Source organism: Microtus oregoni, unplaced genomic scaffold (genome assembly GCF_018167655.1).
Source record: "Microtus oregoni isolate MIOR12 unplaced genomic scaffold, Mior012 000002F_ref0000024, whole genome shotgun sequence".
Classification (NCBI taxonomy): Eukaryota; Metazoa; Chordata; class Mammalia; order Rodentia; family Cricetidae; genus Microtus; species Microtus oregoni.
This window is the reverse complement of record NW_024543061.1, coordinates 2,784,858-2,812,843: the sequence shown is the minus strand read 5'-3', so window position 1 is coordinate 2,812,843 and position 27,986 is coordinate 2,784,858. Positions and strand designations below refer to the sequence as shown.

At 36.8% G+C, this 27,986-nt stretch overlaps 1 protein-coding gene across 2 annotated transcripts in view; it reads right to left on the bottom strand.

The window, feature by feature from the left end:
• Ccser1 (coiled-coil serine rich protein 1) overlaps positions 1-27,986 on the bottom strand; it is a 1,090,845-nt gene that overhangs the window by 554,316 nt on the left and 508,543 nt on the right. For both annotated transcript variants that reach the window (XM_041634515.1, XM_041634523.1), the window contains exon 8: positions 20,862-20,945. In XM_041634515.1, the coding sequence (XP_041490449.1) occupies positions 20,862-20,945 (84 nt within the window). The remainder of the gene's footprint in view (positions 1-20,861; positions 20,946-27,986) is intronic.

The window sequence follows — 27,986 nt, the reverse complement described above, 5'->3', positions numbered from 1 at the left end:
TTTCTTTTTTTAAACATTTATTTATTTATTTATTTATTTATTTATTTATTTATTATGTGTATAGCATTCCTTCCACGTGTGCCTGCAAGCCAGAAGGGGGTGCCAGGTCTCATTATAGATGGCTGTAAGCCACCATGTGGTTGCTGGGAATTGAACTCAGGACCTCTGGAAGAGCAGTCAGTGCTCTTAACCTCTGAGCCATCTCTCCAGCCCTAAAAATTAAGTTTTCAACATAGGAAGCTCTGTAGAACACATTCAAATCATAACAATGGCATATAGTATATTCACAGTAAATCTACCTCCTCCATTCTTTGTAACCTTGGAACCAAAGATTTATCCTTGTGCCTTATATATCTCCTCAGAACAGCATGGGTGAGTCAGAGAGGGCAGAGAGAAGAAAAGAACACCAAGAAAAGCCTGTGAATGGGCACAACTCAGCAGGACAGGTTCCTGCTCACACATTTTAAGGTCTCCTAAACAGAATCTCCTGTAGTTTCTAATATTTAATACCACATTCATCACAGTGACAGCTCAAAAGGTTATGCCAGCCTAAATGTCTGTTCTGAGAGCATGTTGATCGTGCCTTGAGACATCAGTACCAGACAGTTAAGAGAATGAGAGACAGGAAAGAAGATAATAAAAACCTCCAATGTTTACTTTGTTTTACCAAACAATTTCCACCCATTTTACATAAATAAGAACACCAGAAATCTTACAACTGTTCAGAATAGAAATCTATTTCAGAGCAGCGAAAAAGAAGACAAAATGAGACTGTTTCTTCCAAATCTTTAAATAATCCTAAGTCTGAATAAGATCCCCAATTTTAAAATACAGAAAGTCTTTCATTGTATTCAACTCCCAAATGATAATGCGGGATCACTAGAAAATTAGAAAATTAGCACAGTTATGTCCCAGACCTTGTGTTGCCAGTAATAAGGCAAACACTTCACAATGACATAAGACTCCCTACACTGCAACAAAAGTCTCCCAGATGTCTTGCACAAAATTAAAACAATGTGGTATAGCCTGTTTCAACTTCACAAAATTAAAACTATATTGTACTTGGATATGTCCCTCTGGAAAAGTTTAGATTTCCTAACCTGTCATCTTCAATGAGAGTGCTAGATACCACTGATAAGACCTTAGATGTTACCAATGATGTTTAGAGGAATAAAAGATCTTTAAATCAGATTTAAATCAAATATGCTCAAGGGGAAATTCCTATGAATCAAAATGCAGTAACTCCAGGCATATCACTGAAGTCAGGCTGTAGTTTTACTGGGTCTCATGGCTCCAAAGCAATAAACAAAACCCAATTTAAAAGATGGTCTAATCAAGGAATGGCAAGTGAATCTAATGTTGTCACCATGAAGTCCAAATATGAAGCTGTAAGCAGCAGTTGCACTAATTTTGAAACTAAAATACTAAAAATAAAAAGCAGATAGAAATGAAGAAGAACAAGTTAAATTACAGAATCAGTTGAAAAGGTACATTTGGTATAGACACAATTCCTATGTTGGTTATTAATGTCTGAAAACTGTCCATTACCATAACAGAATAAATGTTTCTCCCTCTTTGTATTGTCTTTACAAGAATCTTAAATATAAAAGGAAGATTATACTGTAACTATTAAGGCAAGGGGAACCTCACAGCAATATGGCATTGGTATTAACTACGCACTCAGTATGTTCAGATAGTGTTATTGAAACTACTTTTGGAGAGCATGTTGTGGAATTCCATGGGCTTAAAAAATAATTCTTAGCAAGAAAACAATGATTCGCATTGGGGGTTGTCTTGGTCATAAGTTTAATATGAATACAAAGAAGAGAATCAGACTTGAGAGACTTTTATGAGGATAAGGATGGGGATTTTAAAGACTTTTTATGCCATGAAAATTACCACCAATGTATTTAAAGCTTACTACATTGAAGAAACTATTTGTCTCATTTGACAGATTTGCATTTTGTCAGCTGAAAATAAGATTTATTTACTCATTAAATACATATGCGAATGCTGATAGGTTAGACAATGGCTCTTACTTTGATAGACTGAAAGGTTCTGAATAAATAAAATTTAGGGTTTCTCAAGTACCTTTGCATCTGTCTTTTATAATTTTTTATAGTTTTATTATTTTGCCTTATTTTACATGTATGAGTATTTCACTTGTGTGAACATGTGTGAATGGTACCCTTGGAGGCCAGAGGAGGGCATATAGCTTAAGGAAAAACAAGCACTTGTACTGAGTTGCGTTGAGGGTGCTGAGAATTAAAGGTGGGTTCTCCAGAAGAACAGAAAATGCTCTTAACAACTAAGCCATCACTCCAATGCATGAATATTTTTGTTGTTGTTTTGGGAAAGAGTCTGAAGGATTAGAAATAACAAAAAGGGTTACTTGAAGTCTTCATAATTTAAGGAGCTAATTGATACTGTCCTTATATTAGAAGAGAATGAGCCTTTTAGGGTTTTGGAAAATTATTGGGTAACTTAAGATACAATGTATGAACAATTATATTGTGTGTTTTCTTACTACTTGGAGAAGGATTTCTCAGTAAGTCTGTGTCTGCTTTTTACAATAGGAAATGTATATAATTAAGATTTGCATTTCATCTATGGTGATAACAATAAAGTCACAATTGTGTTGTTCCAAACATCCTTTGTACTGCGACAAAGCTACAAACTGGTTAAGTTTTATCTTAGCAGTATTCGTTTGGGTTGAACTGTACTAGTTTAGTGTTTCTAGGTAAAATTTTCTACTTTCTAATAATCTAAGATGAAGACTTTAGTGGGCACAGTTTATTTAATAATAATAGACCCAATGGAAGCTCACTACCTGAAATTAACATCTTTACATTCAGTTGTCAATGACACATAAGGTTTTTTTATCTCTTAGAAGTATTCATGTATTTATTCATCCATCCCTTTTATGGCTAGCATTCCCATTTGCTGTGATTTAGAAAAAAAAAAGCAGTTTTCACAGTTTTCAGTTATATTTACCAATTCTTCTATCTGTTCCTATTATTTATATTTAGAGCTGAAAATAGAAACCTCAAATTGAGACAAAATTTTTACAAACATCCTCACTGAACTTGAATTTATTTTTTAAAAAAATACATTTAATATGAACTTACTATTGCAAATAACTGAGAAAATACTACTAGTAAATATTTTATTAGACTTATGAATTAAGGGGAAATAATGAGAATTTTGATGATGTATAATAGGATCTCTACTTTCAGTATCCCCATTAATTCTAATGGTAAGAAATATTATTTAGCAACAACAAAAAATTAATCACTGAAGCTATGTGTGACATATTCTCAAGAAAAAGTAAAAACCATGCAGTTATTAGTACTTTATTTGCACAAAAGTAAAAAGGAAGGGTATACCTGCCTGTGTACAGGAGTTGTGGCAGAAATGTTGGATAGATGATGTTTTATCTGCTGCTACCAATTTTTTTTTTTTAGTTTCAAAAGCATTCTAATAATGCAGCATAAAATAAACTTTACTGAATACTTAGTAAAGAAGATTTTTATCAAAACGTACTCTCCACTATAACATGGAAATGGCATTCTTTAAGGGTTTTTTTTTTGTTGTTGTTGTTGACATAATTACAGTCGTGTTCGTAAAGTTTCAAGGATAAAATAAAGTGCTATTCTTCCAGCCTTAAGTTCAATTATATAGGATGGATGATATTGCGAAGTGTCTATCTTTTTCAATGGGTTGGAGATAACACAAATTATTCAAGCAGTTGTGAGCAGTGTAGCAAGTCCATTGTCATCTTCTTCGCACTTTATCTGTTTTTCCTAAAACAAATATGCCTACCGTGACAAGGTTTAAAGCAGAATAAAATGTACAGACCTTCATCCTTCAGAATACTAGTTTTCTTCAATGACATATTGCAAGAAAGCACAGGGTCTAAGACAGAAGTCTGCATAACAACAGACCTGAGACCATGGTGCCTGTAGATTTAATTTAAAAAATCAGATTAGCTAAAGAGGGAAAAGGAGTGAGTGAATGTTTGACTCGTCTTCCTTTACACAGCCAGTTTTGAGTGAAGGCAGGGCAATGCCATATTAAAGACATGGCTTGCAAAGGTGATTTCAGCGCCCTACAATCCTTGAAGCCTCTCCATGTAAATTCTAGTCAAACCTGTTCAGCTGTATGATGAACCTCATGGTCTGTGGTTTGTTAGGATTGGGAACTTAAGATGGCAAACAGGCCATTGTTTTATATAGACACCTTATAACTAAAAGACACCTTATAATTCTCTACATTTAGGAATTAACAGCTTTTAGCCTAAATTTCCTCAATTAGGAAGGAAAAATATTACTGAATATAGGATGAGTTACATAAAAAGACTGACTTAAGTAGTGACAGTCCTCTCTGTGCTTCTCAGAGTATAACATACTCATAAGTATGCTAGTATGTGTACATATACATTATATAAACATATGTTTATAGTGAAGTTGTTCTTGCTCAAGTATCATTAATTTCTATTATTAATTGTTCACAATTGCAATGCTCCTGGGTTGTGGTGTTGTATCTAGATTAAACCTCCACAAATGTAAAAGATATTAACTGAATATGTAGTATTTTGTCCAGGGAGTGGAAAGTAAACCCAGAACAAGATGATCAGAGTCAATTCAATGAGAAATAGCCCCAGAATTCCACTTGGAGTTTATCTTAAGACAATTAGTCATGAACTGTTAGGGCTGGCCTTGGAATCACTGTAACCTTGCCCCATCCTACACTTCCCTGTTTCCTACTACAATCTCCCTAACATCTAGAAACACTATGCTACCAGGACTGAAAGAAAATGTACTTTGGCGTTACTATGTGGATAATTTCATCTCAAAAAGTAGGTTCTCTTCGTCTTAAGAGAATCTTGATGGGTTGGACAGATGTCTAACTTTTTGAGAACCAAGTATGGTTCCTAGCACTCAAATTACATGGCTCACATCTGCCTGTTTTTCCAGTTGCAGGGTATCCAGTGTCCATTGACTAACATAGGATTTTTAACATACATGGTGTACATCAACTAATATAGACAGATCATGGGGTAATTTGTGTGTGCACTGGAGATGAATTTGTAGATGGTATGCCATTCACATCATACAGAAAGAAAGAACTTTAAAACAGTCTGGCAAGGATAGAACACCATTTACTTGACACTAAGACAGGAGGATCAAAAGTTCCAGACCAGCTTAAACAACAACGTAAATAAGACTATATAATAAATAATAAGATGCAAGTAGTTCAGTCACAAGCTTCCAAAACAAAGTAATCTGGTAAATTGTTGCTTCTGAATTGAAAGTTCTTGGAGTTCAACGGAATGCAGGAAGGGATTTTCTTGAGATCCCTTCATCTGCCTAGACAGTGGTCCTGCAAAAGGGATGTAGAGGGTATATAACCCAGTGTGGACTAACTCTGCTCCTAGGAGAATAAGACTAAAGTCAACGCTGTAGCACATACTTAGTTATAAATTAATTGTACTTCGAAGGATTTGTGCATCTTCCCCTCCAGTCTTCATATACACTGCCATATCCCTCCTCCCCATTCTTTTTGTGATGAGCATACACAGCTTTAAATTAATTAGGTCATGAGACAGCCATTATTTTTCAGTGATGCGTCTGTTTATGTAATATATTTCATACTCCATCCTGTTAAACTGCTTGCTCTCATTTTATTTTATAAATTCAATTACTGAACCTCAGTCTTTCTTTTTCTATAACTCACTTTACTCTTGGTTTATTCTTCATTTCTCTGATAATTCTAAGACACGAATTTTTGAGTATTTTTATGATAAATCTAGACATTTATAATTTGATGTAGATTGTTCTAAAGTCAGGAAGCATTGATGTGTATGTTACTTGCAACCATACAATGGGATATGATACCTGAAATGACATTAGTTTTTTTTTTTTAATTCTGCATCCTTTGTGATGCATGTCACCATGAGGACATCAGGGGTTGTGAGGGGTTGCTCTGAAATCAGCTTACTTAGTCATGCTTTGGCTTGAAATTCTAGCAGCTCTAGTATCCTAACACCATGCACTTAAAAAGAATTTACAGAGAATAACTGTTAACTTTAATTACAGTGTTTACATAAAGTACATTTGAATTGTTTTCTATTCCTCCAATTTAGAAGTCTGTTTAGAGATGCTAGTCAAGGAGCCAGACAAACTTTTCTTTGAATCCAAACTTAATTTTATAATATAGATTTGAAATCCTTACACCTTTCTGAATTTGTTTTATTATGGAAATCTGTAAGTACGTACATTTCTCAAATTGATTCTAAATATTAAGTGCAGCCATAAATCTTAACCATTAACCAGAATGTCTATCCAAGAGCACATGTTTACCAATTAATCACTGTCTGTTATACCTTTCCTCTGAGTTTGGCATTTCTTTTTCCTGTTGTTTCTGACTCCAAAAGGATTGGTGAGAATGGTTTTCAGTTTTTAAAAGATGATCTATTGCAATATATAACATTCACACATACATACTAAGAAATACAATGGGGGATCATGGTGTTCTATTGCATTCCTACAGAAGGCAAGTAGACACAGTAAATTTACTCATTGCTAAAAAATGATAAAGTTGTTAATTTCACCATCAGTGGGAAAAGATAATTTCACAAATAGCTTGGTTTCACCAGCATTGTTATGGTGAAGCTTCTTTTTGAAAATTTTATTTAATTGAATTTTAAAAATATTTTGAGCATATTGTATATGAGTTAGGTACTTACATAATTTCTATCCTCCTCTCCACCTTCCAATTCTTCCCAAGTCTTCCACTCCACATCATTTTTACTTTTTTATTTGTTAATTATTATTGTCATATATACACATGTACGTGTATAAAAAATATGCTGAGTCCATTTACTGATGCTTATATGTCTGTGTGTTTACTGTTGACTGGTATGGCTTAGATAACTCATCACGGGCTGGCCCCTAGAGAAGACTGAGTCTCTTTCCTTCAGCATTCTTAATTTATCTAGAGATAGAGACTTGTGAGATTTCTCCCACCCTCATAGGATTGATAACTGGTATTATCATTGTGCAAGTCTTGTTTAGGTGACCATAATGTTAATATTTCATGGCATAACTTCCTTTTCATATCCAGAAGACACTATTTTATAGTAGACATATTAGTTCTCCAGTTCTTATAATCTTCCTGTCCTTTTTGCATTTTCTTCTGAGCCTGAGCTTTAGGTATAGAGGATGTGTTGTACATATATCCATTGGGGTTGGGCACCTCTCTTCATTTTGACCAGATTTATATCTCTGTATTGGCCTTTGTCTTCTGCAAACTTACTTGTTTATATAAGGATGAGTTTTTAAATGCAGTTAGGAATTATACTAATTTAAGAAAGTAACAATAATAGGTTCTTTTATAGGATCCATGATATCACCAGACATGAAGTTGTCAAGTTTTATAGTTACTAGATATAAATTCTCTTTTACTGAAAGAGCTTTAAGTCCAGTAGATAACTGCTGGTTACACCGAAGATATGAGAGCCACTACGGAACCTGTGGGAACATCATGCCATCTTGTTCATTTCTGTGGTTCATAGAATTTTCAGCTGAGTAAGATTATTAATTGCTTTTCTCCCATCGCTGCTTACATATTACCTTTAAATACTATGAGAGCTAGTTCTCAGGAAGGTTGTCAGGTCAAGTACAGCTTTATTCCTCCAAGTTCTGTGTTCAAGACCTTGCAGAATGTAATCTGAAGTAACCAATACATCTTTTGTATTATGTTGTGTCCCTATTATTGCAAAAACTATAAGGAAAGTTTTTTTTTTCTAAATCTTCAAATGAAATTCAAGCCTGATTTGTCAATTCCTAATAAAAGTCAATTTGTTCTTAAAATTTATGTAATTTTCATCAATTGGTATCCATTTAAAGACATATATACATTTCCCTTGCACTCTTTCTGATATAATCCAGTATGTTTTTTTCTAACTCTATGTCTTTGCACAGCCTACATTCTGCATATTTAAATGGCTATATTTTATATTTAACAGTAAGATCCAGAATATCTATTTATATAAAAGTAAAAATCAAATGGAGGAGGAAATTGAAGGGTACACTTGATAGAAGGAGCTGAGAAAACATAAAAACTGTCAACTGTTTCAATTTACATGCACATTACCTTCTGCCAGCACATTACCTTTGATCAGCGGAGCTACAAACTCCTTTTAAGGCTCTCTCTATGACTGAAAAGTAAACCCTAGTCCTACTGGCATTAAAATATGCAACAATTATTTCTCTGTATCTATGACATACTGCAATATGACAACATTCAGTGATGAAGAGTTAAACAAGTATGCAAGATTGCTACAACAACTGTTGTATGAAATATTAAAGATTGTATCTTTTGGCAGCTCTTCTTCAGGGTACTGGAGTGTGGAAGGAACCAGAGGCTAATCCCCATTATGTATCATAGGATATTGTCAGATTCATATTCTACATCTGTCTTACAGTGCTGACTAGGAGAGTAATTACTGCTGAGATAAGCCCTTTCTGGAATATATGCAATTAATTCTCCTGGAAAAAGAACGAAAGTAGCCTGACACTTTAATAATGTTTAAGTATACCTAATCTATTTCTTTTCTGTCCCTAATGTTTCCTAAATATGAAAAAGAAAGAGGATTTGAAAGTACTTACAGCTGCCTGTTCTTATGTAAATCTTCCACGGGACTATAATATTCTATCTTAAAATGACTGGCATGAAATAATACTATAAATTATAATAGCATGAGGAGCAAGTGGGGAATTTCTTTCAAGCTGAATTCAGGATGTGATTTTCAGGCAGGATGAAGTTTCTCTTATCAAGTAGGAATTAGTCTGTTATTAAATCTTCAAGGGTGTACAATTTCATTCAATTTGAATTCTAAATGTATATTTAAACCAAATGAAATTATTCTTCTCTCCAGATTCTTTACAAAGTGATATTTAACTATATGCATTTCTTAGACTTTTATTTCAAGCAACCTCTTTGTGGTATAGAATACTTTCAGTGCCTTCGTGTTTCCAAAACACCTCAGCTCCATGGCTCCTTAGTACTGCATGCATTGCTACTCAAGTGCTGACAAATCATCCTCACCCTTGGCCTGCATCCAATGAATGATATCTCAGAGGGCTGAGAAGGCACTGTTGTTTATTTGCATTAATAAAAGAGCATCATGTTCATATTTATCTTGAATGAGAGGAAACACTTAATAACACAAGGGATTCTTTTTCTAACTTCTTTTATTTTACTAGACTTTCTAGAGATGACTTTTATTCTATTTTATGAGAGAATAAATGTTCATCTCAGTGAACTACCATTTTGGATACCTAGAACGGCATTTCAATATGCTCATTCCTGTAAAAAAAACTTATGATTAAATAATGAGCATGATATTAAATGAACATTAGCAAAGGCCAGAAGAGAAATACAACTGCCCAATACTTTCCTGAACTTCGTAAATATGAGTTTGAAACAAAAACAATTTTAACAAGCATATCATTTCTGAAAACACAAGAGTTACTGGGAGCTACTGAAGCCTCTCTGTGATGAGCAGAAAATGTGTTTTTTGTGAGAACATTACTTAAAATATATGTATAATTAACATGACCAATAAGAACCAAAAACCAGTTTTGGAGGTCTTAAATTTTAGTGGTATATTTAATGTATGAATTAAAATGTACAAACATATAGTCTTACTGCAACTTAACATGACATGCTCTGACAATATCCTGGGAGGCCTACCCTTTTCTGAATAGAAATGGAGGAGGAGTGGATGGGGAGAGAGTAGAGAAAAGGTGAGGAGGGGCTGAGAGGAGAGGAGGGAGGGCAAACTGTGGTCAGGACATAAAATAAATGAATACTTAAAAATTGACAAGGATCACCTAAAACATAACTTGCACATACCATTGCTTTCATTTTTTACATTTTTAGCACATTTATTTATTTGTGTGTTTGTGTTTGTAAACTTGCTAAGCATTGCATTTTGGCTGTGTTAGATGTCAGAGAACCATTTGTAGAAAAAATGTTGCCTCTTTTAATCATGTGAACTTTGGAGATCAGGTCAGGTAGATGGGCTTAACAACAGACACTTCTACCAACTGACATTTGTCAGAAAATTAATTCTTTTTTTTTTCTTTTCTTTTTTTCTTAAAAGAAAACAAATTATATTTTTTCATTTTACATACCAATCCCAGTTTCCACTCCTTCCCCTCCTTTTATTCCCTAAACCTTCTCCCACCCCTCACCCTCATCCAGTCCTCAGATAGGGTAAGGCACATTCCCTTGGAGAAGGTTCAAGGTGCTCCCTACTAAATTGAGGCTGAGAAAGGAATCCATCCAAAAAGAATGGGTTCAAAAAAGCCAGTAAAAGTGGTAGATATAAATCCTAGTGCCACTACTAGCGGCCCCACAGTCTGCCCTAGCCATGCAACTGTCACTCACATTCAGGGTGTCTAGTTTAGTCCCATGCTGGTTCCTTTACTGTCCAGCTGGAGTTGGTGAGCTCCCATTAGCTCAGGTAAACTGTTTCAGTGTGGGTATCCCCATCCTGGTCTTAGCCTCCTTGCTCATATTTTCACCCTGCCCACTCTTCAACTGAATTTTGGGAGCTCAGCCCAGTGTTGCAATGCAGATCTCTGCCTCTATTTGCATCAGTGCTGGATGAAGGTTCTATAATGCCATTTAAGATATTCATCAATCTGTTTACCAGGCAAGGCCAGTTCAGGCACCCTCTCCACTATTACTGAGGATCTTAGCTGGGGTCATCCTTATGGATTCCTAGCAATTTCTCTAGAGCCAGGTTTCTTGCTAGCCCCATAATGGCTCCCTCAATCAAAACATCTCTTTCCTTGTTCTCATCTCTGTCCTTCCTCCATCTTGATTATCCTATTGCTTCAAGTTCTCCTCCCCATCCGCTTCACCCGTCCTCCTCCCCTTCCTCCCTCCCTTTTTCCCCACTCTCATGCTCCCAAATTAGTTAGGAGATCTTATCTATTTCTCCTTCTCAGGGGGGAACCTCTGTTTTTCTTAGGGTTCACCTGATACTTAGCTTCTCTAACGTTGTGGACTGTAGGCTCATTATTCTTTGTTTTACAGGTAGTATCCATTTATGAGTGAGTACATACTATGTTCAGCTTTCTGGGTCTGGGATACCTCAACTCAGGATGGTGCTTTCTAGTTCCATCCATTTGTGTGCAAATTTCAAGACGTTTTCTAAACATTTCAAAGATTGTTTTTTACTGCTGAGTTATACTCCATTGTGTAAATGTGTCACATTTTTTTTTTAATTCATCCTTTGGTTGAGGGGCATCTAGGTTGTTTCCAGGTTCTTACCATTACAAATAATGCTGCTATGAACATAGTTGAACAAATGCCCTTGTGGGTATGATTGAGCATCCTTTGGGTATATACCCAAGAGTGGTATTGCTGGATCCTGAGGTAGGTTGATTCTCATTTTTCTGAGAAACTGCCATACTGATTTCCAGAGTGGTTTGACAAGTTTGCATTCCCAACAGCAATGGATGAGTGCCAAGTTTGCATTCCCAACAGCAATGGATGAGTGCTCCCCTTACTCCATTTATTCTCCAGCATAAGCTATAATTGGTATTTTTAATTTTAGTCATTCTGACTGGTGTAATATGGTATCTCAGAGTTGTTTTGAGTTGCATTTCCCTGACAGCTAAGGATGTTGAATATTTTCTTAAGTGTTTTTTGGTCATTTGATATTCTTTTGTTGAGAATACTCTGTTTAGTTCTGTAACTAATTTTAATTGGAATATTTTGAAATTTGATGTCTGATTTCTTGAGTTCTTTATATATTTTGGAGATCAGTTTTCTGATGTGGGATTGGTGAAGATCTTTGCCCATTTAGTAGATAGTCTTTATTATTAAATTTAAACAAATACCCCAAACAGTTTCAGTAAATGATGGAATTCATTAGGTTAAGTTCTATACCTTCATTGCTAAGTTTTGAGTCTATAGCTGATACAGGCTTTCTTAGCATAACTAAGGGTATAAACTATATTAAAACTAGCTATGTTCTTCACAGTTACAAATTTATTAGCTACGAGGTAAATATGCAATGCTTGTTTTTCATCACTCTAAGTGGAAGTTTTCCTAGCTAGTTTTTACTTTAAAATTTCGTATACACTAAAAATAAGTAACATTTATATGATAAGTTGTTTTGAATAATATAATGACCTAGAATAGTTACAATGAGATACATTTAGATACAATGATATATAATTAGGTACAGTGAGATCTCTTTCTCTCTTTCTCCCCCCCCCCACAAACATACATAGATGTTTTAAGGAGGAATCTTAGCAATGATATGCTTAGAATTTTAATAGGCAGAAATAGTAAATAGAGATCTTATTCTCTCCATACTGTACAATAAGTATAACCTCTTGCTGCTTGTTCTACTCTGAAATATGTGGTAGCTGACTTAGAAACTGATATTTTTTACTACTCTCAAACAGAATATATGTGCAATATTAATAAGTACAAGCTCTTTATTCATTCATGGAATAATGAAATTCTTATTTTGGAGGCCGTAATGGTTAGTCTCTTTATGGCCAGTTTGATGGGAAGAAACAGTCCCAACATTTCTGAAAGGGGTAAAGCTGAGGATGAAGACCTAGTAAGGGCATCAGGTAGTTCTCCCTACAGCTGCCATTCCCTCTCCACATGATGGAACACATCTCTAAATAATAAGACAAAATAAACCCCTCATCTCTTAAGCTGTGTGTTGTCCGTTTTTGGTTACAGAACAAAAATAATGCAATAAAATACAGAATGGGGCACACCCATCTTCCTTATAAGTAGAAGTGAATATTTACAAAGAAAAAGAAGCAGAGAAGCTGAACTTAACCCTTTTAGCTCAATCAGGAAGACAAGGAAAACCATCTGGAGAGGAACATCTTCACAGATGAACATGGAAAATCCAAAATCTTGAGAGGCTTTCATAAATTGTTTTTCCTTTTAAAATCATCTATGCAAATACGTTTGATATTTTACCAAGAGTATTACGTGTCCACGTTACCAGCAAAAACCCTAGTGCATAGCATGGCAGATCAGCACAAATTAGGACATTTCAGTTCTAGTATTCAGAGTCAAAAGATTAACTTTGTCTATAAGGAGATATCATCCATTTACATAAAATGTTTTGAATGAACCTTTAAGTAGCTGGCAAATACAGATGGCTTTAGTTTTTTATATCATATGAAACACACTTTTCACCTCAAATCTGAAAGCTTTTATGACAATACTGCAGCCACTCACATGATTAATGGGTATCTAATAGAATGTATCCACTCTCTAAAACACAAGTTTGCGTTTTAGTTTTACTGTAACACATGAGGATAATGCTTGCAGTGTCCCTCAATTTCATATTAGAAATAAAAATAAATTATGTGCTATTCTTCAACATGACCTTAACTAAATATAAGAGAAAGAGACTAAAATTTTAAAGAGGTAAGAAAAATAATCCCATTTTAAAACAGGTTAATAAAGTTAAATTTATATAAGCAAATAAATAGCTCACCCTATCATAATTTATTCTGATCGGTACAAATACATCCATCTACTGTATTTAGGATTGGTTCTAATTCATATTGTATTCATTAAGTATCTTAATTAAGTAAATGAGTAAGCCATTAACATCTTAGTGGTGGATTGAAGAATTACTTTTCCCACAAATGCGATACTCCATATACAATACACAGAAATAAATCCTTACATTTAAATATTTTTGAATATTATTCATTACAAAAACTCTTCCCAGCATTCACAGTTCTGATCCTTGACTCTGATATAAACTGCCAGTTAGCTATCTTCCTTCTCAGTCTCCATGATGCTTGTGTCAGAGCTGTGTGGCAACGCCTTCCTTCACCTCCTGTTCAGTTCCTTTTTCTCCAATGACTCATAATAGTCCTCAGGAATCATTCCGTGTGAATTGTTTCATTATATTTTATAGCATTTAAGTAAAATATCACATAGAATAGCAATATAAAATCAAAAAATATGGACTCTTATTGTTCAGTTAGCAAGAGGTGTGAAAATTCAAATTCCTCTCTGATGTTTTTAGTGCCCCCCTCCTTACAGACAACAGGAACAAGACCCACTAAACTCTCCTAAATTCTTAATTTATTTTCCAAATGTAAGTATCTGACTTTTTTTCTGATGATGAAAGCAATAGGTATTTATCATTAAAATGAAACACTGAACCAAGGGTAATAAAGAATTCCACCAAGCCTAGATTATGGCAGAGGAAGGAGGCTGGAAATTCAAGTGCAGCCAGAGACAAGACCCTTCCCACAAATTGAACAAGCAATCAATCAAATGAACAAACACAAAGGAACAAAATGCAAGCTACCAAACCATGTAACGCAGAACTGAAAATTCTCATCATGCAAATATAAGTACTATCCATTATTCTAGAGTTTTGAAGCATAAGTGGTTTTTATTCCTTATAATATTATGAATCTAAAAATCTATAATACCTTCTTCACAATTTTATAAACATTGTAACTATATAAGTATATGCAACCTAGTATGTCGTATTTAATATATAGAGGTTTGTCTATCAAATCACTACTAATGATCATTTTCTGGACTTTAAATATTATGTTTTATGGTCTAAATTTGTCTTTCTGTATTCATGGGGAGCGTGCTTGAATGTTCAAGGCAACAGGTACTGAAAGGAAAACAACAGAAAACATCAGGCTATGGAATGGACCAATGCTAACTCGGAGGAAATGAGGCCTAGCTTCACAGCTCTGATCTGTCCTTTAAGATTGTGAATTCTCTCTGACAGAAAGACAGAGTTTAAAGAACTACTTTTAAAGCAGAGATGTCAAGGCCACCCTGGCTAGTGCCTTGATCTTGGTCTTTTTCATCTAGGATGGTAAAAAGCAAATTTCTGTTCTTTATAAATTAATGAGGCTATTTATTATATTATATTATATTTTACATCATCCCAAGGAAACTAAAGAAAACAGTTTCTTATATTATATTATATTATATATATATATGTATATATACACAAATATACCTATATATTATATATGGAGAGAGAGAGAGAGAAAGAGGAGAGAGAAGTACCTAAAATCTCAGTATCATAGGTAATTAGGAATATTTAGGAATGGTACAAACACAAATGAGCCCCTTCTTCAATCATACTGATACAAGAAAAGGACCAATGGCATCATGTGGAGCCTGGAGTTCTAAACTGAGTTTTATCAACTTCACTTTGGGTCAGAAGATGGATCCTGTAGAAAAGGGAGTGGGGAATTACCTTCCTCTCTCTTTCTGAGCAGACATTTGCTTGAAGAGAAGAACGTGGCAATACAGCTCCAAATGAGGAACAGAAGGAAGGAGAACATTAGCAAGGAAGTCAGGACAACTAGGGGTGCGCCCACCCACTGAGATGACAGGGCTGATCTAATGGGAACTCACCAAGGCCAGCTGGACTGGGATTGATGGAACATGTGATCAAACCAGACTCTCTGAACATGGCTGAAAAAGAGGGCTGACTGAGAAGCCAAGGACAATGGCACTGGGTTTTGATTCTACTCCATGTACTGGCTTTGTGGGAACCTAGTATGTTAGGAGGCTCACCTTACTAGACCTGGATGGAGGGGGGAGGACCTTGGCCTTCCCACCGGGCAGGGAACCCTGACTGCTCTTTGAACTGGAGAGAGGGGGGAGGGAAATGGGAGGAGGGGAGGAGGTGAAAATTTTTAATAATAATAATAATAAATAAAATAAAATTTAAAAAGAATCTAAAAAAAAAATCAACTGAGGCTGCAAATGTCTGAAAACCCTGGACTATGTAAGAAGACTAAGTCTCAGATACAAACAGACAGACGAGTAATTGTTGATCCCAAGAACACTAATGACCCTAGGCAAAACAAGTTAAACACAGGAATTCATGCACAACAGATGCCTTGGAAGTCAAAACAACACAATAGCAGTCAAATAAATAAAAAAACATTTAACTACTTATAGCGAAGGGGTTTAATGTTTCCTCTATTCTTAAAATGTGATATTGAAGTTTGAATAATCATTAGACCATTAACATATGGTTATTAATAGTGGCTAAGGAGAATGCTAAGAGAAACACATCAACAATGAAAACTTAACCTTGCTAGAAAACAAACAGATTAGAAGAACAGATTCAGGAGGCAGACTATGAAAACTATGGATTTAAAACAACAACAACATAGGAAAAGTTGAATGGGTTGAATACAATTTTTGAATACTATTCAGCATTTCAAAGAAAAAATAATAAAAAGACCTAGCTAAATCATGGCAAAAAAATATGAATCGGTCTACATGGACCATAATCAAACAAATTCCAGAGTCATACATGGCATTGTATGAGTTTGCTCAGGCTTCCATGACAAAATCAACACAGTCTGAGTGGCTTAAAAACAGGATTTTAGTCATCTGTAGTTCTGAACATTGTGACCCAAGACCACTAGATAGCAGATGAGCTTTTAAAAGCGCCACTCCTTGGTTTGTAGAAGACTGCCTTCCCCGAGTATGTGCATATGACTTTTGCAGAGAGAGAGGATGGGGATATGAGATGGCATGGACAAAAAGGAGAGGACAAGAAGGCAGTAGGAAAGAGACAGAGAAATATGGAGACAAGATCTTCCTCTAGTAAGTCACCTATCCTCACGGTCAACATAGAGTAGTGTTACATAAGAAGCCTGAATGAATAACAGCCTTTGCCCTTTGGTGTGATCCTGGAAGACCATGATGACTCTGCCGTGGGGTGAAACAGCTGGGAGCAGATGCTCCCACTGCCAAACTGTTTCTCTCTGCTATAGCACATAGGGCCACAGTGTGTAACTCCTTTCCTGCCAATTAGTTGCCCTATGATGTATATAACCCCAGTAAAAGCTGATATTTTACCATTTAAAGTTCCCTTGGACATCATAAAATAGTGTAAATCATTACTTTTATCTGTCGAAAACCAATAAAGCTCATAAAAGTAGTAATGCATGAAAATTTCACAGGCGTTAATATCAGACTCCTTGAAATTATTCCTAAGAGAACTAACTGCTTATTGTCTTCCTTTTTACACAGAAAGGAATAAATTGAAAATTTGGATAGAAAATATATTCACATTTGGGACCTAACTATTAAATATGATGCTTTTCTCAAACAGTACAAATGTATAATGTAAAATCAAACGATTATTTTGAATTTTGAAGCATCTTCATGCTTTATAAAGTGTACAGACTTGGGAATCAAGGAGTGTAAAATTATGGTGATACTTCTGAAATCACAGAGATGGAAGAAGAAGATACTTCATGAAATATCTAGCAGAATGTGCTGGATGAAATTCTATTTGATAACAGTAAATAAGCAGGAGCACAGCCTTGGTGCTTGGGTCCGAACTGTGTCCTCCCCCACTCACACTAATTTCCCTTGGAAGACAGAACACCAGGAGGTGACTGTAATTAGGTAACATTATAGGGTGGGGCCCTCAGATGGAATAGCTGTCACCACCACCCACCTGGCCACTGAGCTCCTTATCCTCCTCCCTGTATATGTTGTGAGAAGTTGGCCATCCATCAACAAGGGACAGTCTTCACTGGAACCCACCCATGCTGGCAATCCAATCTCAAACTCCCAACCAAACAGGACTATGAGAAATTAGTTTTCTAATACTTTCGTTATATGACATATATAAGGAAAACCCTATCTCTTTTGCAGGGTTCTAGTTCCCTGGGTATCTGTATACATGCATGTGCTTATTTTATGCTATTTCACTGATGGACTGAAAATTAGTATGGTACATCTAAAGCAATAGTACTCAAATGCGTCAAGCTTTTAGGTACATCAGACATCTAGTAACCCATGGAGACTGCTCCTGATATACACTGGGGAAGAGAAAGATGATGCTGAAACCCAAACCCAATCTCACAGAACAACCAGTCACAGTAATGTGGCAATGGCACTGTTGAGAAGATTGGGAAAATGGCTGTTAGCAAGATGGCTAGAAAAGAGGATTCACAAATTTTTCTTCTGTACTAACACTCACTGATCACCATTTAACATCTCACAGCAGGTAAAATTTTCAAGGTGAATGTGACAATTAATGTTTATTATTGATAGTATTAGACTGGGAGATGGGTAAGAGGTTAGTGAAATGCGTTGCTAGGTGTATTTGAAAATAATTCTGAGAAAAATTACATCACAGTGGCTCTAATCTAATGAATGATATAATGAACTGATGCATTCAAAATTGGAAAAGAGTATTCAAGGTAGTGGAAATGTGGGTTGTGGGCTGATGTGGAGGAAGAGAGCCCGTGGGAGAGTAATGTTGAAGGCCGTATCGTTCCTTCATCCATGATGTTTTGCCCTACTATACGCTTAAAGCAATTAATCAAATTGACCATGGAGTGAAAACATAGAAACCATGAACCAAAATCTTTCCTTCTTTACCTTTTTTCCTTTCAGATATTTGTTACAGAAATGAAAAGTTTGAATGGCAGTGCTCAGCTAAATAAACATAGTGGTTCTGTTCTTAGGAAAGTAAAGCCTGAGAACTGCATGAGTTCAAGGTCAGCAATTATATATATATATATATAATTATATATATATATATAATCAATAATATATATATATATATATATATATATATATATATTAAGTTCTAAGCCATTGTGGGATATAGAGTGAAACCATGTCTCAAATGAACAAATACAAACTGAAAACAAAAACGGTTGCTTATTCTCGACATCAGGACTACACTGGTCCCTATTTTCTAGATATTGCAGCAATTTGTAAAGTCCTCTGCCCTTGTGTACTTATACATTCTTTAGATCTAGTTTTGTTTGTCTTTTTATCATTTCTTTATTCTCAGATCATCACACCTTCTTCCAAACTTAAAGTCCTCTTTATCACAGCAAACTTCACTGAAAAAGTAACTTCTTTCTTTCGTGAAAGCATTCGAATGTTCAGCACAGACACTGACATGGTATCTTGATTACTACTGTGGAAAATTCCACAGCTAAGTTGCCAATTCGGACATCTCAAGTTTAAAGAAAAGGAAATTTAAAAAACTCACAAGTATGTCATTTTAGGGTGTCAGTAAATTCAAGCCTCTTTTGGAGCGAAGGGAGCTGAATTATTGTAATTATAGCTGTAGCATTGGCTCTGGAAGCAATAATTTTCTTTCTCATTTCACCCAAGAAAGAAAGGTGTGTTTCTTGTTCATTCTATGTTTTAAATCTGATCAAACTGATGGTGAGAAGAAAAATGAATATTTTTTTCTGAGTTAATTATTGAAAATAAACACTCCCTGGTAAAGTGAATGAACAGATATTCTGTTACTTAAGATTGATTATTCCATTTGGCAATAGGTATCTACACTTGATATTTGTTAAATGCAAATATAGTTTTCTATTGCATATAAAAAAAAGCCTGGTTACAGTATAGACCTAGAACAGTAGTTTTCAAACTGTGGGTCAGAGCCCCAACAGGGGTTGCATATCATGATACTTGTATCATGATCCATAACATTAGCAAAATTGCAGTCATGAATTAGCAACAAAATAATTTTATGATTGAGGAATCACCACAACATGACATTAGGATCTCTGAGAATTACTGACCTACACAATGTTTTCATTATGTAGTAATACTGTCTGTATTATTAATATGCTGCTGATCTTTATATAATGGGATATTTCTTTTCTTTTCTTTTCTTTTCTTTTCTTTTCTTTTCTTTTTGGTTTTTGAGACAGAGTTTCTCTGTGGCTTTGGAGCCTATCCTGGAACTAGCTCTGTAGACCAGGGATATTTCTTACAGTACAGGAAATGATCCTCTTTCTTTATGTAGTAGGTTAGAAGTTTTTAAAGCCATACTAACAGGCTTGTGACTGTCAAACCCTAGTCAAAAAATGGGTCAAGGTTCAGTAAAAACACTGACAGCTGTTTAGACTCCATAAATATACTATGAATTTGACATCATAAGAGCATGACGGTAGTCCTCAAAGTTTTGCATGTAAACTCTTATGCGACTGAACCATTCTCTATAGTTATGTAATATACCAACATTGATATAATCAACTCTTAAATAGTTTTATACTGTTTTTTAACTAGGATTCACTTTGTGACATTAACAAAGTGTCAGGATGCTCTACTGTGTTAGATTTATTTTGATGGTATCGTAAGAACTCTTGATGATTAGCATTCTCCTTTTAGTTCTGATTCTCTAATTCTATGAATTGATTTCTCTTTAGAGTACTGATAATGATTTTAAACTGCTGTTCACAATGTATATAAATTGAAACGTCCAGAGAAACAATAGTTCTACAGAGCAAGTGTGCTATTACGTTCTAAACATGTAGTTTCCTATTTCCATCATCAAACTCACTCACATTTCGTGAGAGCTGCACATTAATTGGAAATTCTACCAAGCTATGACAAACAGATCTATTTGATGATCATGAAAATAAAATTAAAATCTGTTTGGTTTACAAAAGTAATCAATGTCTTCCTTCATACTGTAAAGTTTCTCTCTAGGCATTTCAGTAGGGAGAGAAATCACAAGAATACAAAATGTAGCATGGCCTTAGTCTTTCTGACTACAGGCACAACTAAATGATTGCGCCTTTCTAATTGTATGCAAATTGTTGTGCATCTAGAACACAGTTTCGTTCTGTCATCAAAGGACTACCGGTTTCATTATTAAAGTTTGAAAAACAATTTATGGTCATATTTAAATGATTTGTCAAACTTATAAATAATAATAGCAATGTCAGTAGATTTAAGGTTTATATCAAACAACCCTGAAAAGTAACCAACTGTGTCAGCCAATCACTTACCAGCTCTGCTTGAAGTTGAGAAATTAGCTCATCCCTGTCTTTCAGTTGCAGCTTCAGCATTGAGCATTCGTCTTTCATTATATCCTACAAAAGACAAAGCAGGATAGGCTTAGCCCTCTTGCTTTCCCATTTTGCTCTTGACAAAAAAAAAGCCTTCTTCATTCATGGAAATAATTGTGTGTGACTAATAAAGTCAGATGTCACATTTCTTTTAACACTTCAAAGGTATAAAACAAAACAAAAGAGTATGTATCTAAAACATAACATATGTGATTGTTCATAGGAAAAATTTTTCTTCTTGGTGCTTATTTGTCAACATAGTGGAGCTTAAGAAGAAACATGCATCATTCTTAATTTTTTTTATCACATTTGGGTATATATAATCAATGTAATAAAATTAATTATACTCTACAAGGCATACTTCTGCTCTCTTGTGTAATTAAATATTAATTCTCCTTTGGTTGGTTATTTGGTTTACGTTGGGACAGCTCTGGCTGTCCTGGAACTCACAAAGATCTGTCTATCTCGGCCTCCAGAGGGCTGGGATTAAAGGTGTGTGCTGATGAAAGACCCAGATAAATCCAGATCCCTCTACCAGAAAAAATAGAGCCAAAAATCTATCAGAAAAAGTAAAGCCAAAATCTAGGTTAGCCAGTTTAGTGACTCTGTTTCAGGAACTAGCTGAAGATAAAGTTAGATTATAGTCTTGAGAATAATCTTGAGAAACAGTGTGATTATCACTTGTACTTTTAGAATTTTTCAATGATCACTGGTATTTTCGGAATTTTTCAGTGACTCCCACCCTACCCACTTTAGATTACTGGGTTGTAGTTTCTTCCCTTAAATATCCCTTCTCCTGGCTACTTGGGGTGGAACTCTCTACCCCTACATGGGAAATGAGTTTTAGCCCCAGTGCACTGGCTCCTATGCTGTCAATAAACCTCATGTGATTGCAGCAAGGATGGTCTCTCGTGAGTTCCTGGAGCGTTGTGTTATCCCGAAACTGGAGTAAGAGTCTCCCCACTCTGGAGTTCTTTCACTACCATGCCATGCTAGGTATTAATTATTAAGCCATGGTTGTTATGGTTTTGGTCCCTTTAAGAGACAAGCCACTCCCACTCCCTCCCCCATCCACTGAGGCAGGCTGATCTTCAGCTTCTGGCCTGAGCTTGCTCTCTTTTCCATCTTCCTCTTGGAGAGGCAGCTTTGCTTTTGACTCTCTTCCTACTTCTCTGCTTCCCCCTTCTCTGTCTCTTTCCCCTCTTCCTCTCTCTCTCTCTCTCTCTCTCTCTCTCTCTCCCTCTCTCCCTCTCTCTCTGTCCTCCCTTCACCCTTCCTCCTCCATAACCCCCTGAATAAACATTCAACCTCACCCTGCATGTCGTGTCTATCCATGTTTCTGTTTTCTGCCCGCCCACCATGTGTCTCCCTGCCTGGGACAAGCCATTGCTCAGAGATCAGCAGCCCTCTCTGCCTGGGGCCCACTGCCTGCTGCCACATGGCCTGCCACCACTGCTCTGAGACCCACATGGCCCGCCACCACCGCTCTGGGACCCGCAGCCTTTTCTGCCTGGGACTGGCTGCTCCCAGAGCCTGCTGCCTGCCACCACATGCTACCACCATTTGGGACCTACAGCATTTCTGCTGCCTACTGCCACAGGGATCTTGCAGCAATTTTTTTTTTAAAAAAAGAATATTAATGCCCATGCTACACTCGCTTCATCCATGATGTGCCTAGAATGCTTCAGTAGTCCCTGTCACTAGGATTCACTGCAGCATTGACATTCTCAGTATGAAAGCACATTCAGTTTCTACACCCACATTCATTACAGAATTCTCAATTTTCTCAACTTCTACTCATGAATAGAACCTCTACCAGATCCCAGCACTATCTGTAGACAAAATTACACAACTATTTCATTCATTCTTCATTCTTTCCCAGACCTCTGTTCAATTTCTTAACAGACAGGAAACTCTTCAATGCTCATAGTATACTGAGCAAAAGTAATACTAATTATTCATTCTTCCTTAGTATTTCTGACTTCATTGTCTCAAATATGTTGATAGGAGCTATTGATTCTTATGCAAATTTCTATGTCTGTTTTCCTGATCTATCATTTTACATATCTATGGGACAGATTCTTCAATGGGAGATAAAGCCATCATTTTCCAGTATAACCACCAGTCTTCTTTGCTTTCTTTGCATTTTTTCTTTTGTTGTATTTTTATTATTTTAAACAGCTTTTAACTGTAAATATATTTAATATTTCCTTTTTTATTTTATTTTATTATTTTTTATTAAAAATTTCTGCCTCCTCTCTACCTCCCTTTTCCCTCCCCCTCCCCCCATCCCCACTCCCCACTCCCCTCTTTCTCTAGTCCAAAGAGCAATCAGGGTTCCCTGCCCTGTGGGCAGTTCAAGGTCCCCCCCCCATCCAGGTCTTGGAAGGTGAACATCATATTTTCTATATATTTCCATTACCTTCCTTCCCAATCCTGTCATCCTCCCTACCCAGGCAACTTTAAGTTTATTTCTCAAAAAAACCAAAACAAAATAGAACAGCAAAACACCCCAAATCCAATAAAACAAAATAAAACAACACCCAAAAGAAACAAAACAAACAAAACCATTAAATGGAAACACACACAAAAAACCTTGGAGTCCATTATACGTTGGTGAATCCCGAACATTTGGCCTATTCTGGAGAAGTTGATATACCCAGTGTCAGCTCATTTGAAGAAAAATATCTGATTTTCCTCTGCCAGCAGGTATAAAAGGCAATTCAGTTGTTAACCTTATCTCTAGTAGCTAGGTTTTCATCCATTCATTTAATTTTTTTAAAGTAACAAAATAAAATATAAAAGTGTGGGTCCCAGGGCAGCCTGAACACACATGGGGCCCAGGCTGCACAGTTGCCAAAGCAGGAAGAGCTGTAAATTGACACAACCCAGAGAGCACCAGCATCTAAAGGGAAGTACCTGACATTCCAACTATTAAATAAGATAAGACCACCAGCTGTCTCTGAGTCCAGGACTCACCAATTCTCCTTTTGCCAAGACCCCTTGACAAATGTCAACCACTGAGGGTCCTAATCTCTAGAAATCCCCTCACCCCAACCTCTCCTATGATATAAAAACAAAAACCAACCAACCAACCAAAAAACAAACAAACAAACAAAAAACTCTACTTTGACTGCTCTCAAATGCAGCAATGGATATGCAGAGAGTCCAAGTTTCAGCTTGAATAAAGGCTCTTTGCTTTTACATACAGAACTTGGTCTCCTACATGGTGTTTGGAAGACTCTGTGATCTGGGCATAACAATATAAAACAAAAACTATCACATCAAAGTTGGATAAGAAAATCCAACAGAAGGAAAATGCCCAAAAGAAGGCATTTTCGTACTTACTCATTCACACACTTGGAAACCCCATTAAAACACTAAGCTGGAAGTCATTATATAAGTGCAGGGGACCTGGCACAGATCTCTGCAGGCAGTGTGCATGGTGTTTCACTATCTGTGCACTCATATGAGCTTTGCACATGTTGAATCAGAGAGCCTTGTTTTCGTAGTGTCCTCTGCCCCCTCTGGCTTTAACACACTTTCCTGTTCCTCTTCCTTAGGGTTCTCTGAGTTCTGAGGGTTTTGATGGAGACATCCCATATAGGTTTGAGTGTTCCAAGGTCTCTCACTCTCTGCATAATGTGTTGCAAGAGGAAGTTTCTCTGATGATGGCTAGACAAGACATTGACTTCTGAGTATAGCAAAATATCTTTAGGAGTCATTTTATTACTACATTATTTTGTTGTTGTTGTTTAGATGAGTATTATTTGGTTTTACCCTAGGTCCTTGGGATATCTAGTCACAGGTTCTTGGTTACCCCAACAGTGTCAGGTATGGGTATTGTAATGATCTGTCCTATCCCTTTAAGATACAAGCCCTGCTCATTCCTTCTCCTGTCTACTGAGGTAAGCAGATCTTCCTTCTGCTTCCAGCCTGTGAGTCCTTTTTCCCCTCTCTTTCCTGAAGAGGCAGCATCTGCCTCTCTCGCTTCTTCCCACTTCTCCCCTTCACCCTCTCTCTATTTCTCTCTCTCTGCTCTTCTCCCTTCTCCCCTTCCCCTTTCACTTTCTCCTCCACAACCCACTAAATACATATGCAACTTTACTCTGTATGGCATGTGCCTATATGTCTCTGTCTCTCACCTGCCACATGGCTCCATGCCTGGGACCAGTTGTTTTCATGCCCCGCCACTGCCTCATGTCCATTGCCAACTGCCACAACTCAGGGAACTGCAGTGCTTTATTTTTACCGTAATATTGGTACTTGTGACTTGGACAGGCTCTCTCCATGTTTCCTCCCAGCCGTGGGTGGACCGAGTGAGGAAGCATGGAACCCTGGGCTCCAGAACCAGGTATCTTTAAAATAGCTCTCTGTGTTCCATCTGCCTAAACTCCAACCTCTATGCACACCAGCAGCTCTGGTGATGAGTTTTCCCCTTCCGGTCAGCCAACCACAGCCTTCATTGCTATCATTGAGTCCTTCGCTGACATTCATCTCTGGTTGCTTTTCATAGCTAAAAACACCATCAGACAAACTCGGGTTAGTCCTTCTGTGTTAGCACTGCACACTCTATGGAGTGTATTTGATTTGGGGCCAGGGGTTCCTTGGATTTTTCTTTTTTTCTTTTCTTTTCGACCACTCATATGTGCTCCTGCCACGAGAGATAGCTTGGATCAGACTCTAGCCTCTCTGGCTTCTGAGTCACCCAGTCTGGAAGGAGTCAGACTTTGACACCTCACCTGTAGAGAGGGTATGTCCTTCTATAGGCCCTGTGGTTTTTGACCACTGTTTTCGTGGATTTTCATGGTTCAGCTATGGTATCAACCCTCAAACTATCAGCCACCATCTGTGAATGCTATGTTGGTGTCCCGCAGGCTCTGCTTTTTCTCAAAGTATCCCTGCCACCACTACTGCTGATGCTACAGAACCAACAAGATTAGTCAGACCTGCAAGGCAGCTGTTTTCAATTCTAGCCATTATACCCCACCATGGCTTGTGGCGTGGCTTGTGGTGTGGTAGCTCAGCAACAGGGCAGATCATGCCTCTAGGTCTCTCTTGTTATTATGTTTAAAACTCCCTCAGTTCAAAAAATGTGACTTTTCCATACAACATGTGACTGCCACCATTTTGACTAAGGTCAGGTGACCTTATCACCGTTTTACCTGAGGTCAGGTGACTTTACAACCATCTTAACTGAGAGCCAAATCAGGTGGTCAAGTATTCCCGGCCTGGTCCACCAGTGCTGACTGGTGTGTTTTACATAGTGGCATGCCTTTGTTAGGGTCCACCAAGAGCATCCACTTTGCCAAATTCCTGTTCACTGTGTGTGTATACAAGTAACTTAAATACACTTATGTTTACTGTTAAATTTTGCAATTGTCTGTTCACTGTATCTCATTCTAGACTACAAAACAATAAGTCTCATGTTTTTAATTGGTATGTACTTTTAAGTCTCTTAATCCAACCAACCCTGATTTACCTATTAAGTTGACAGCCAGTACAGTTAAGCTCAGATCCAACTCTCCAAGCATATTCTATAACTTATCTATACCCAGTAATCAGCCCTCAACTGCTCAGAGATCTGGGGAATATAGCACTTAAATATTTAATTATTAAACAACGTTTCATAACAAGAAGAGACAGGTTGGCTTCCAGCAGCAGCAATCTACTTCTTCCCAAGAAGACAGAAAACAAATGGGCAAAAAACAACATTCATCCACAATTTGTTTCAACTTCCAAGCACTGATGAATGGGCAAAACTGCCTTTCATCTAAAATGAAGGTCTCCAAACAGTGGACAAAATCATTGGAATTGACAGCCTAGCTGCTCAGGTCAAGGTAGGCTTGTCTTCCTACAGATTTCTTAGCCCACAGGATCTTCTGGAGCCTGGCATGCCCTGTGCTAAAGAAGAAAAATACGACCCTCAGCAACCAAAGAGTACCCTGAGGAGTAGCTCTAGGTACCAACTAAGTAAGTTATCTGTCATTTTAAAATCAATAACTCAAGTAAAATTTTATCCTTCTAGAAGATCTCTGATGCAGCTAGACAGCTGATAAGTTTTGTCAGTTTAAAAGAACAACCTCACCATGCAAATTTCAGTAAAATACAAGTTATAAAGGTGTGAGGATAACTACATGCTATCAAATTTTTCTCTCATGTTGCCTTTCATAGTCTTTAAGATACTTTTCATTATGCAAAAATATTTATCACAGTCATTCTGATATATATATATATATATATATATATATATATGTTACTGTTTATATAATGTATATGTTTAAAACATATGATTTCACAAACCCAAAGAATTCTTGTGAGTTCCAGAGGGCTGAATTGAAGGATCCACTTTAAATAGGTCAGATACACACTTCTCAATTCCCTGGTTCTAAATTTTTTTTTCTAAACTTAACTTTGTCCTCTGTTCTGCCAATACCTTAAACACCTGTAATAGACACCAGACATTTCCATACCATAAACACTGGACAGGAACAAAGAGATCAGCTACCCCAGGATGTGGCCAACACCCAACTTTCTCAGGTTCCCCTCCACACGAGATAACTCCCACAAATAAGCAAGAAGAAGTCTTGAGAATCTGCCACCCCAATTCCTTTAACCTATTATGCCTAACCTTTCACCTTTTTATTATAAAAAAAGAGATGGAAATATAGTGGTCTGTTCTGTCCCTTTAAGAGATAAGCCCCACCCACTCTCTTCCCCATCTACTGAGGTAAGCAGATCTTCTTTATGTTTCCAGCCTGTGAGTCCTTCTTTTCCCTCTCTCTTCTGAAGAGGCAGCTTCTGCCTCTCTCCCTTCTCCCTACTTCTCCCCTTGCCCTCTCTCTCTTTGTTTCTCTCTCTCTCTTTCTCTCTCTCTCTCTCTCTCTCTCTACCTCTCTCTCTGCTCTTTTCCCTTTTACCCTCTTTTCCTTTCCCCTCCATAACCCACTAAATTAATATCCCACTTCAGTCAACATGGTGTGCACCTATGTCTCTGTCTTTCAAGCAACACATGGCTCCCTGCCTAGGACTGGCTGCCTTCAAGGCCTGCCATGGTCTTGTACC